The 13,050-nt window shown below is 33.5% G+C and overlaps 1 protein-coding gene across 2 annotated transcripts in view; it reads right to left on the bottom strand.

The window, feature by feature from the left end:
* EEA1 (early endosome antigen 1) overlaps window positions 1-13,050 on the bottom strand; it is a 128,136-nt gene that overhangs the window by 16,734 nt on the left and 98,352 nt on the right. For both annotated transcript variants that reach the window (XM_010839708.1, XM_010839709.1), the window contains 5 exons: window positions 11,331-11,486; window positions 7,933-8,072; window positions 4,107-4,437; window positions 2,932-3,033; window positions 906-1,100 (listed from right to left, as the gene is read on the bottom strand). In XM_010839708.1, coding sequence (XP_010838010.1) covers window positions 906-1,100; window positions 2,932-3,033; window positions 4,107-4,437; window positions 7,933-8,072; window positions 11,331-11,486 — 924 coding nt within the window. The remainder of the gene's footprint in view (window positions 1-905; window positions 1,101-2,931; window positions 3,034-4,106; window positions 4,438-7,932; window positions 8,073-11,330; window positions 11,487-13,050) is intronic.

The raw sequence follows: 13,050 nt of genomic DNA, 5'->3' as shown, positions 1-13,050 counted from the left end.
TCAAATATTAAGCTCAATCCACTTTTATCAACTCTTGTTCTGGACAAGTACTAAAACATACTTAAGAATGAAGGACAGATGTTTAATAATAAATTAGCGTAGGTTTGGAAACAAACCATTATGATACAACTTAAAAAAACTATATGAAACCTATACTACTAAATATTTAAATATCTTTGTGATTTTTGTTCTTGGTTATTTCCATTAATAAGGATAAATTATCTTGAGAGTCCCTTGGACTGCAAGGAGATCCAACCAGTCCATTCTAAAGGAGATCAGCCCTGGGATTTCTTTGGAAGGAATGATGCTAAAGCTGAAACTCCAGTACTTTGGCCACTTCATGCGAAGAGTTGACTCATTGGAAAAGACTCTGATGCTGGGAGGGATTGGGGGCAAGAGGAGAAGGGGATGACAGAGGATGAGATGGCTGGATGGCATCACTGACTCGATGGACATGAGTCTGAGTGAACTCCGGGAGTTGGTGATGGACAGGAGGCCTGGCGTGCTGGGATTCATGGGGTCGCAAAGAGTCGGACACGACTGAGCAACTGATCTGATCCGATCTGATTTTTAAATTCCTTAAAATTTTCTAATACACTATAAATGGTGTATAAATATTCTCTTAACGTTAGTTACATGTTATTTTACAAAAAGGCAGTTTTATGTCTATCAGACAAACAATTAGTGCTAAGATTTTAAATAAGTGTCTAACAACATGGTTATAGTGAATGGAAATCTAGACAGATATTTAATCATATAATTCAGTGCATTATACATTTAACTTAAAGAAAATTTGGGCATATATGTAAAATTTTCTTTGTTGCAACTCATTTGTGTTAACTATCATACAGTTATTTTAACTTCAAAGTTTTTCTTCCAATAGAAAGTAAGTATCATATCATTACCTTCTGTGAAACAGCAATTTTAACTTCTCCTTGGAGTGTTTCAATTTGCTTTTTCTTCTGTTCAGTCAATTGCTTTAGCTCATTTATGTTACTCTGAAGCTGTTGTTCTTCTTTTTCCTTTTGTTTTAAGCTGTCCTGGGCCTGTATGACTTGTCCCTGCATGGAACTGAGCTCCAACTTCAACTGATGAGAAGTCTAAAAGAAAATACAATCTGTTCAGCATTCATTTCTCCATTCAACACACATTTATTGAGTACCTATTAAGCATTACTGTAAGTAGAAACTACTGAGTCTGTTGACCACAGATATTCAGTAGTAAACCAAAAAGAAAAATCCCTGCCCTCATGGAACTTTCATAACTGACACTTCACTATTGGATCAGACTATGGACTGATCAATATTTGTTTAATCTTGCCTTCCTTTTTAACTTATACATTGGGATAGAGCCTGCAAATGCACAGGATTGGTATTCTCATATCACAGAAAAGGGAAAATCAACAGTCTTTAGATTGCTGAAATGTCTACTGTCTTGAATATTCTCAAAATCCTAACTGAATTCCCTGGTTGTCCAGTGGTCAGGACTCAGCACTTTCACTGCCAGGCCTGGGTTCAAGATCCCTGCAAGCAGCACAGTGGGGCCAAAAAAAGTAAAATAAAATTTTTAAAATGCTGAGTCTACTAGTCAAAGTGAATCAGAAAGGATAGCTTCATATTAACTATCATATTAACAAATTAACAAAATAATTTTGGCAAACATCTTTAGTATCTGTCTAAACCATACAATCATGTCCTCATTTAGAGATTTGAGGCATATTTTGCTACTACCTGTTTTCATAATTTATTAGGATACATTTCTGTTCAAAATTAACTATCATATAGAAGTCACACTGAGGTTCTTCTGTGGCCAAGGTGAACTACACTACGTCTCACCCTTCCAACCAAAGTCACATTTTCATGTTTTACGCATATTTCATTAAAGACCTAATTTGAGCAATTGACCACTCAAAGTTACTTTTAAAAGTTTCAGAGCTATGTATATGGATGCTTCAGCTTATTGCCAATACAAAGGGAAATATTTCGTGCAAAACAGGAGTCAAGCAGTGTTAACAATGCTGATGATTGTTATGATAACCAATGATAAAGTAATAGCTAACCCCTGACCATTTATTTCATTACAATTGGTATTCTGAGCACTCTGATATGCATTAACCCATTTACTTCTCACAATAAAGCTATGACACAGATTCTACTATCAGCCTCATCTTACCGCTGAAGAAACTGGAGCACAGAGAGATGAGTCATCTGCCTGAGAGAAGTCAAGACAGCAGAGCTAATAACTGACACGGTTAGGATATAAATTTGGACAATCTGGATTCACGGCCTGGGCACTAAATCACTGTAATTTTGCCACTATGACTGGCATATAAAGCACAGAAGTCTTCTTTCAATCAACAACCAGAACATAATCACACTGAAGACTTGTTGGGATGATGTTTTGCTGCTTTATCAAATCAGATCTCTAAAAAGCTACATGCCTAGACTCTAGCTGCTAGAGGTTATATCTTCAGAGAATAATAATAATATATATATTATATACATTTATTTACTCATGTTTGTTTTGATGAAGAACAATAGAAGCATTAACCACAGAACAATCACTTAATTGTGATTCTTATATAACCATTATTAAATATTTCATTAACATAAATGTCAAAGAGCACTTAAATGTCATTTCTATGGAAAATCTATGAAGACTGTTTTTTATCCATACTAATGTTCCTTAACTTTGATAATTTAATTAAATCACTCAGGTTAGTTGACTCTATTTATTAAGTATAATTCTTTATTTTATTATTAATTATAATCCTTTATTTTGGGCCTTTTATTATCATTTAGCTTAAATCTTTTTAGCAGTTGGTAGAATACAAAGAAAATAAACCTTTTGAATTAAGAATCTACTGTGAAGATATTTTGAAAATATAAAACCTTATTATGCTTTATATATTTCTGTTATAGAAAATCTTACCTCCTTTTCTTTTTCAAGTGACTTTTTCATTTCATTCTGCTCCTTATGCAGGCTTTCTGTCCGTACTTGAAGCTGATGCTTTAATTCTTTGCAAGTTTTCTCCTAAAAAAGTGGAAACTACATTATGCAGAAAATATTTGTAGTAAATTTAAGAATTTAGGGTTTATAAGCTTAGTAAGATCCACAAAAGGAAATAAACTAGAATCATTGATGATTTAAGATGGGATAGAATCATTCATTTCAGTAATAACAACAGGCAAATATTATAGCAGTAAACGGGGAGAGAGGCTAAGAGTTTCTATTATCAACCAATAGTCACAAAAAATACTTTCAATAATATTTAGACAAGATTTTAGAATACTTTGGAAACCACATTTTTATGTTACACAATTAACTAACTTATGCTATTTTAAAAGTAGAATAATGGGCTTCAAAAAAATGGAAATTTTTTAAAGTATGGAAACAATAAATTAAAATAATCCCATATAACTTAAGAGGGAAGATATACAGACATTTTTTCCAAACAGAACATAAAAGTAACATATGAAAATCATGCTTTTTATGCTCCTCAACACTTTCACTGACCTTCATATTAAGAACAAAAGAATTTTACTTTTGCTGTTATTCCATGTTATTCTGGGTTAAAATATTTCTGAGGATACATTGCCCTATAAGTATTTCCTGAGACTCAAGATGTTTTTCTCTATAGTTTAAATATTGTTTACAATATCTCTAAGACATGGTTTTATCTAGAGTTTTAGAAAACTGAATAAAGAATCAGAAAGTTTATAGCACCAGAGTTAGAAGTCATTAAGATCTTTCTGGTCTTCTTTCTTTTTTTTACAGTCAGGTGAAAAACATTTCAATTAGTAGTTATATTCTCTGCAGAAATGTCCAGAAGGACAAACGTGCTGCAGTCCTCCCCAAACCTAGCACCAGGTCCTCAACAGAGAAAGAATATATATTCAACTGAAAACTTTCTGGGCCACTGGAAAATTATACACACAAGCACAAATATCTCTTTCTCAGGTTAAGTAATCTCCATTCCTTTTCTCATAACAACACTTAAGATCATTTAAACGCAGGATGACAAATCAACAGTGAATTAAGCAGAAAAGGCAGTATGTTTTAAATAAAATCATTTCTACCTAAGAAAATAAACATAAACAACTAACCAAATCTAATATAACAGCTTTTCCCTTCTGATTTTCTTTTTCAAATTCACTTTTGGAGTTCTTCAAAGAATCAGAAACTTTTGACAGTTTCTCTTTTGCTGCAGAAAGCTCTGCTACCAGAGAGTCTTTCTCCACCTTCACTTTCTGTAGTTCTGTTACTGCTGTTTGAATCCTATCATTCAGTTCCTTGTGCTGCATCTTTGCATCTTGACTTAAATTTTCAATTTCTTGTTTAAGCATTGTTTTTTCTTCTTCTTGCTTGGTAAGCATTTGCTTAGTATTTTCAAGTGCTTCAGATTTCTTCTGTAGATCCAACTTTGTATTAGATACTCTAAATATTTAAGAAACAATTTCTTTAATAATGCATAATTTGTCATTTCTAATCTACCATTCACATTAATAAATTGAGCTTTAAAACTTTCTTCTGTAGTTAAAAAGTAAAACTAATAATTTAATGTCATAAAATCACACAAACAAAAAGTGCCTTAGAACATCTGATCTGGTCATTTAAGAGATGAGGATGGTTTTATTTGAGTCAAATAAATTAGTGATAAAGGCAAGACCATCTAAGGCCATGATTTAATCCAGTCTTGTCTAACCACAGTGTATCCCCGAAGAAATCTGGGCATACAGCAAACCATCTAGTCTTTGACAGCCAGAAATACTGTTCCATGTATCCTAAAGAACCAATTTATTATGTTGCCCCCAAGGACAAAGAAATTTGTCTCTTTACTTGAAAAAATAAAACACATTGTGTATTTGACAGGTCCTAAACTTCAAAACACATAAGATAACCAGGAAAAATGAAAGTGAAAGTGTTAGTCACTCAGTCCTGTCTGAGTCTTTGCAACCCCATGGACTGTAGCCTGCCAGGCTCCTCTGTCCATAGGATTTGCCAGACAAGAATTCTGGAATAGGTTGCCATTTCCTTCTCCAGGGGATCTTCCTGACCCAGGGATCGAATTCAGGTCTCCTGCGCTGCAGGCAGATTTTTTTTACCATCTGAGCCACCAGGGAAGCTCAATCAGGAAAATCCTTCTAACCCATTTCCTCAACTTTTCCGTTTTTTAAAAAATTGAAGTATAGTTGATTTATAGTATCATTAAAAATTATTAAAATAATTAAAAATTATTTTAGGGAAAAATGATAACAAGTTTAAGCAAATATGGAGGAAAGACAAAAGATTTACTTTAATCCTAGAGCCTAGTAGATTATGTTAAGAGACTTATCATTTGTCCTCTAACATAAATTTTCTACACCTGAATGAATTAAGAAGTTTCAAGAACCTGAAAACTAACATGATACTATAAATCAACTATACCTCAATTTTTTATAAAACAGAAAAGTTGTAAGAATGAGGAAATGGGGGGGAATGGATACATGTACATGTATAGCTGAGTCCCTTTGCTGTTCATTTGAAACTATCACAACATATTTTTGCTAATCCAGCTATATTCCAATATAAAATAAAAAGTTTTTTAAAAACGCAAAAAAAATAAAGAAATGAAGATATTGCTTAAGAAATTTAAAGACTTTGTTTTCATAAAATGAATAAAATTATGCATATTATATAGCAAAAGAAAGGCACACATTAGAGATTAACCATTTTTTAAAATGAAAACAAAACCAAGTACAAAGTAATATTTCTAGAATGCATACTATTTCCAATGTACTTTATTATAAATTCAATATATTAAGGAAAGGTTATTAAAACATGTACCAGCCACATAATTGAAGTTGGGTATTAATATAGAACTGCATATATACCTTGAAATTTTCTAACTTTTAGCCCCAGAAACTTACTTTTACTTTCAAAAAAAGTAGCTAAAACATATGAAATACATTCACAGAATCCTGTACCTCACTGATATTTAAAGGTCTAGACAGAAAAGCTGTTGTATAAATATTACTTGACCATTTTAATATAGTTAAAATCCCTGTCAACCAACCCTAAAATTGGAACTTGATATATTTACTATGCTATGTAACTTTCCTGTAAATAATTATTATAAAATCATAAGACTATGTGAATCAAAGAACACATAAAGAAATAAAGGTCTGCACAGTGATGGTAAAACTTAGTTTATTTTTTTAAAAGGTCACTAAAGGAAGTAATAAATAAATCCATAACCTGAGAAACCTTAAACACCCCTTTCTCAAAAACTGATAGAAACGACCAGAGAAAACAGTGGCAAGGATACAGAGGATTATAACAACAATATCAACCACCTTAACCTAACTGATATTTACAGAACACTTTACCCAACAAAACACAGATGTGCACAAAGAAACTTAACCAAGATAAACCATACACTGTGCCATAAATAAGAGAGTTTGAAATGTCAGAATTTTAGAGTATGTTCTATAACTACAATGGAATTAAATTAGAAACCAGTAACAGTAAGATATTTAAAAAAACCCTGAATAGTTGAAAAGTAAACAATATACTTCTAAGTAACTCATAGAGCAAAAAAAAAAAAAATCACAAAGGATATTTGAAAACACAAACTGCAGAGTAATGAAAATATAAGATGGAAACTGGAGAAAGAGCTGCATGCAGTATAGGTGATCCTTGAGAAAGGGGAGCCCTGTACCCCATTATTTGGGCTGAGTCCTATGATCAGGGGTGGGGTTTAGTCAAACCTCAGATATGTTTGCCCAGTCCTCCTTTCTTAGTACTCTAAAAATTCAGGACCCCATATAAAAGATGTCTGCATAAAATGTAAAGGCAAAAAATAAAAAATAAAAAAAACACCTTACTAGAAACGCAAAATTTCCCCCAGAAAGAACTACTGGGCCCATAGGGGCCTCAGAAAAGAGAGCAAGTAATGACTGAGCGACTGAACTGAACTGGACCACCTCAAAGGTCATCTTTACTGTCACATGACTGGGTTCCAGAGGTGAAGAATCACTTAGTAGGTGATACAAAGGATCAGATGTGGGCTGCCGTGGTAGCTCAGCGGTAAAAGAATCCGCCTGCTCGACTCTTGATCCAGGAAGATCCCACATGCCGCTGAGCAACTAGGCCTGTGCGCCACAAAGGCTGAGCCAGTGCTCTGGAGCCCTAGAGCTACAACCGCAACTAACGAACCTGCGTGCAGCCTACAGTCCGTGCTCCGCAACGAGACAAGCCACTGCGATTAGAAACTGGAGTACTGAACCAGAGAGTAACTCCCGCTCGCCACAGCTAGAGAAAGCCCATGCAGCAATGAACACCAAACAGAGCCAAAAATAATGAATAAAATAAAATTATTAAAAAAAAAAAAGGATCAGATGTACTCCCCAAATACCTAGGCACTGGAAACTACATATGTTGAGTCACAAGAAATGCCATTTGAGGCACAAAATGCATCTGTATATCCTCACATTCACAATATCAGGATCCAATTTACTAGACATGAAAACAAAAATGTTTTGTCATCACTCCCAAAGTAAGGATGAAACCATGGAGGTGCAATTAATTATTATCAACTTTGATGGATTTTAATTTCATTTCCCTGAAAGGCACCTTTCCAAGGCTATCCATCGACTTCCATCTTTACTATTATCGACTTCCATCTTTACTACTGACAGTCAAAAACCCTCACCCTCTTGACAGAGATCCAGTCTGTCAGCTCCATATTTGGCCCTTAAAGACAAAGTCTACTAAAATGTGACTGGATACACGCCATCCTATTTAACCAAATTGTGATGGCTTTATTTTTCATTGACATTAATATCAGCAGTTTACAAGGTAAATCTTTAAGCCCTGTGATAGGAAAATTGAAATCTTATGAAAAATTTAATACTTAGTTTATAATCCTCTCCCATAAGTAGTTTAGCTTACGTTTCTTTCTCCATTTCAAGTTGTTTACTCAATTCTGTGGCTCGAAGCTCTAAATCTGTGTTCAGCTGTCTCTGTTGTTGTAGACCCTGCAAAGCTTGCTCCTTGCTTGCTTTAACTTCAAGCATATCAGCTTCTAGTTTCTATGGCAGAAATATAATATAAAACAATTTTAATGTCAACAATTATCTATTAAACATTACAACATTAGTTTATACTCAAACTGACATTAACACAAAAAGTACTTGTGTTAATAAAAAAACACAAAAATACTTGTGTTAATAACAAAAAAACATTCTAAACTCATTATTGAATAAAGGAGCCATTTACCTTGCAATCTTTCAGAAGATCTAGTAGCAGAGTTTTTGTATGAGAGATAGTCACTAAGTTTTAACTTTTAAAATGAACTGAATAAGAGAATAAGCTTAAAATAATTATATTTATTACTTGAATAAAAGTTATTAACTCAAGTATGAAAAAACAAAGGGCCCAATTAAACTTTATAATCTTTAAAAATATATATCTTTATAAATATTCAAAACTAAAATGGAGTTGTCATGTCGTCCTTCTCATTAATAACTCTTGACCATAAATACAAAGCCAATTAAACTTGGATTTGGCATATATAATCTCTTCATTCAGACATTATTCTTCACAGTGTGGCTTCTATCTCATATATATACATATAACTGTGTATTTTTACAAATTTACAAAATCAAATTGTTGAATATATAGTTTGAACATCTATAAGCAAAACATTTTCTTAATAACTATAACTGGGAAAGGAGTACCACAGGTTGTATATTGCTACTCTGTTTATTTAACTTATTTGCAGAATACATCATATGAAATGCTGGGCTGGATGAATCACAAGCTGCAATCAAGACTGCTGGGAGAAATATCAACAACCTCAGATATGCAGCTGGTATCACTCTAATGGCAGAAAGTGAAGAGGAACTAAATAGCCTCTTGATGAAGGTAAAAGAGAAGAGTGAAAAAGTTGGCTTAAAACAACATTCAAAAAACGAAGATCGTGGCATCCAATCAATCACTTCATGCAAACAGAAGGGGAAAAAGTAGAAGCAGAGACAGATTTTATTTTCCTGAGCTCCAAAATCACTATGGACAGTGACTGCAGACACGAAATTCGAAGATGCTTGCTCCTTAGAAGGAAAGCTATGACAAACCTAGACACCATAGTAAAAAGCAGAGACATCACTTTGCTGACAAAGGTCTGTAGTCCATAGGTCCAAAGATCCAGGACTGGAAAAGGTCAGTTTTCAATCCAATCCCAAAGAAGGGCAATGCCAAAGAATGTTCAAACTGCCATACAATTGTGCTCATTCACATGCTAGGAAGGTTATGCTCAAAATCCTTCAAGCTAGGCTTCAGCAGTTCATGAAACAAGAACTTCCAGATATTCAACCTGGGTTTAGAAAAGGCAAAGTAACCAGACATCAAATTGCCAACATTTGTTGGATCTTAGAGAAAGCAAGGGAGGAGTTCCAGAAAAACACCTACTACTGCTTCATTGACTATGCTAAAACCTTTGTGTGGACCACAACTGTGGAAAATTCTTAAAGAGATGGGAATACCAGACCACCTAACCTATCTCCTGAGAAACCTGTATGTAGGTCAAGAAGCAACAGTAGGAACCTTACGTGGAACAACTGACAGTTCAAAATTGGGAAAGGAGTATACAAGGCTGTATGCAGACACCCTGTTTCTTTAACGTATATGGAGAGCACATCATAAAAAATGCCAGGGTGGATTAATCACAAGCTGGAATCAACACTGCCAAAAGAAATATCAACAACCTCAGATATGCAGATGATACCACTCTAATGGAATAAAGTTTAGAGGAACTAAAGAGCCTCTTGATGAGGTGAAAGAGGAGAGTGAAAAAGCTGGCTTAAAACTCAACATTCAAAAAACCAAGATCATGGCATCTACTTCCATCACTTCATGGCAAATAGAAGGGGAAAAAGTGGAAGCAGTGATAGATTTTATTTTGGGGGGCTCCAAAGTCACTATAGACAATGACTGCAGCCATGAAATTTAAAGATGCTTGCTCCTTGGAAAGAAAGCTATACACACCTAGACTAGACAGTGTAAAAAGCAGAGAAATCACTTTACTGACAAAGGTCCATATAGTCAAAGCTATGGTTTTTCCAGCAGTCACATATGTATGTGAAAAGCTGGATGATGAAGAAGGCTGAGTGCCGAAGAACTGATGCTTTCAAATTACGGTGCTGGAGAAGACTCTTGAGAGTCCCTTGGACTGCAAGGAGATCAAACCAGTCAATCCTAAAGTAAATCAACCCTGAATATTCATTGGAAGGACTGATGCTGAAGTTCCAATACTTTAGCCACCTGATATGTAAAGCCCACTCAATGGAAAAGACCCTGATGCTGGGAAAGACTGTAGGCAAAAGGAGAAGGGGTGGCAGAGGATGAGATGGATAGATAGCACCGGATATGAATTTCAGCAAACTCCAGGAGATAGTGAAGGACAGAGGAGCCTGACGTGTTGCAGTCCCTGGGGTTGCAGAGAGTTGGACATGACTTAGTGACTTAACAACAACAAAAAGATACTCAAACAGAATTCTCATTACATGCCCTTCAACTAAAAACAAATAGACAAAAAATCCTTTCTGTTCTTTTCAACCATTACACCATGTAATTTGTATACTATTATTACTGACCATAATGAAAAGGGAACCCATAAATAGAACTGTAATTTTCTTCTTCTATGCACATCTATACATACACACAGCCCATGATTCTACAGTTGTACAGAAGTACTTCATCTGACTGTGAAGGTGTAAATTTCACATATAGTAATTTGAGAAATTTATCAAAGAGCAAAGGACTCAGGTCAAATCCTTCTCTAGTATATGTAGTTATTTAATTTCTTTAATATAAATCAACACTTTCACTTGAAGTTGAGTTAAAGAAAAACAGTTTACCACAGTGAAAATTTTAATAATATTAATCAGAAATAAAATCCAAAGGGTATAAATGTAAAATGGAAGAAATATACCATAACTGAGTATTATATGGGAATAAGGAGGGAAGGAGATATGAATTATGAGGTAGAAGAGACTTCACAACAACAAAAATAAGTTTCCTGTAATTACAGAGTAGATACGGCTGTCTCTCTAAAACATTTAGACATTACAATGGAACCAGTATATATATTAACTGCTATTTGCAAAGCCATCCATTAGTGAAGAAATTAAAAGTAAAGGTGGAATTCAAAATTAAGACATGAAAAATTACAAATAATTTTTATATCACAACTTGACCTTCACCTGCAAATTTAAAATCTTGGATTCCTTCTAGGTCATCAACTTCCATTGCTATAGCAATAGAAAATATGGCTAGTTTTTTATACAAACCTTGATTTGACCTTCTAATTCTTCAGTTTTCTGTTCTAAAGACAGATGTTTCTCTTTGTATTCTTTAAGATGACTTTCCAGCTGACTGCAATGTTCTTGCTTGTCCTGCAACTTTGTAGTGACCTGATCCAACTGAGTAGTGATCTTATTTAACTCCTATAGAAAGTATAATTAAAGACAACTTTGGTAAGCTTTACTTTGCTGTAGGGCCCAAATGTTTGCTCAAAGTAAAGCAGAAAACTCTTTAAGAAAGTATTTTGAGTAAGACCATAAATAAGCCTAATAATCTATATGAGATTATATTTATCCATCAACATAAAGGACCTGAACTGAAGTTGTACACACTCTGAGATACTACGTTTATACACATAATAGCTCAATAATTTTTTCTAGGAAGAGTTATTTTAGAAGCCAAAAGATACAACAGGATGTTAAGCAGGCTAATAACAAAGTAATGCTTTTATACTATAATTAAATATTTTCAATGTTCAAGATACCATTTTTAAAAATATTTTTAATTACATTGATTACATTATAATACTTGTTCAATTGATTTGGAATATCTAATTGCAGAGCAAAATAAATAAAGATTATTAGGAAATCCACTGCCCATAAATACTATTAATGTTTTGATAACTTTCCTTCTAGACTTTTCTGTATTAGTTTCTTTTTCTTTTTTTCTACTTTTCAGATAAAGGATATCAGTTTACATACAGTGTTACTGTAACTTCCTTTGTTTTTATAACAAAGCATCATAAAACTGTGACATTATCTTCCAAACTATCATTATACATGACTGCATAAATTTCTATTGTATTCATATAGATCATTATTTAGCCAAATACCCTTGGTGGTATTCTTGGATTGCTATAAACCTTTCCAACAGATATGCAAACATCATTCTTAAAACTATGATTATTTCCCTAGGGTAAAGGACTAAAAGTGAGATTAAGAATATGAAAAATCTTAAAGGTCTTAAATATACTGCCAACCAGCTTTCCCTATTACCATCAAAAGGTTGAACTGCAAGCAACGTGTGGAAGCGACTTGTTCTTCTACACCATGTCTAGCCTTTACAGTGTTAAACACATGCACACAAACATTTTACCTTAATAAGGGCATATTACTGTCTTAATTTGCAATTAATTCTTAATGAATATGAAGATTTCCTAATGTAGTTTTGATCTTTCACTTCTTTTGGTAGATTCATTTATTTCTTATGTAAAAATGTTTTAAACCAAAATATCTATCTTTCATCAGACATACTTCAGAAAATGTTCTATTATTTTGCTACTTGCTTTAGAATTTTGCTAGTAATATTTTGGGCAAATAAAAATTTCAACTTTTATGTGGTTATTCTTATACATACTTTTTCCACTATACTTTCTGGCACTGATCTATAGTACTTAGAAAATACCTTATAGACGTGTTTAGCAATAATGTAAAGTAAAAACCAAGTTGTAGAACAACATACATAGAGATACCATATGTATAAAACAAAGAGACCTGTATGTGTACACACACACACACACATATTTTTTCTTCAATGTTTACAGAAGTCTGGAAGGATATATACCAAACTTAAAAGCAAAATTTCCATATAAGGAGAAAAATGGATTGCAGTTAAAGGTAAATATAGAGAAAGGTTTTATTAACTTGATATATACTACTATATTATTAATAAAACTTTTTGGATCAACAACCAGTATTGCTTCTCAAG

This window comes from Bison bison, unplaced genomic scaffold (assembly GCF_000754665.1).
Source record: "Bison bison bison isolate TAMUID 2011002044 unplaced genomic scaffold, Bison_UMD1.0 scf7180017864133, whole genome shotgun sequence".
Lineage (NCBI taxonomy): Eukaryota > Metazoa > Chordata > Mammalia > Artiodactyla > Bovidae > Bison > Bison bison.
This window is presented reverse-complemented; position numbering and strand designations above follow the sequence as displayed.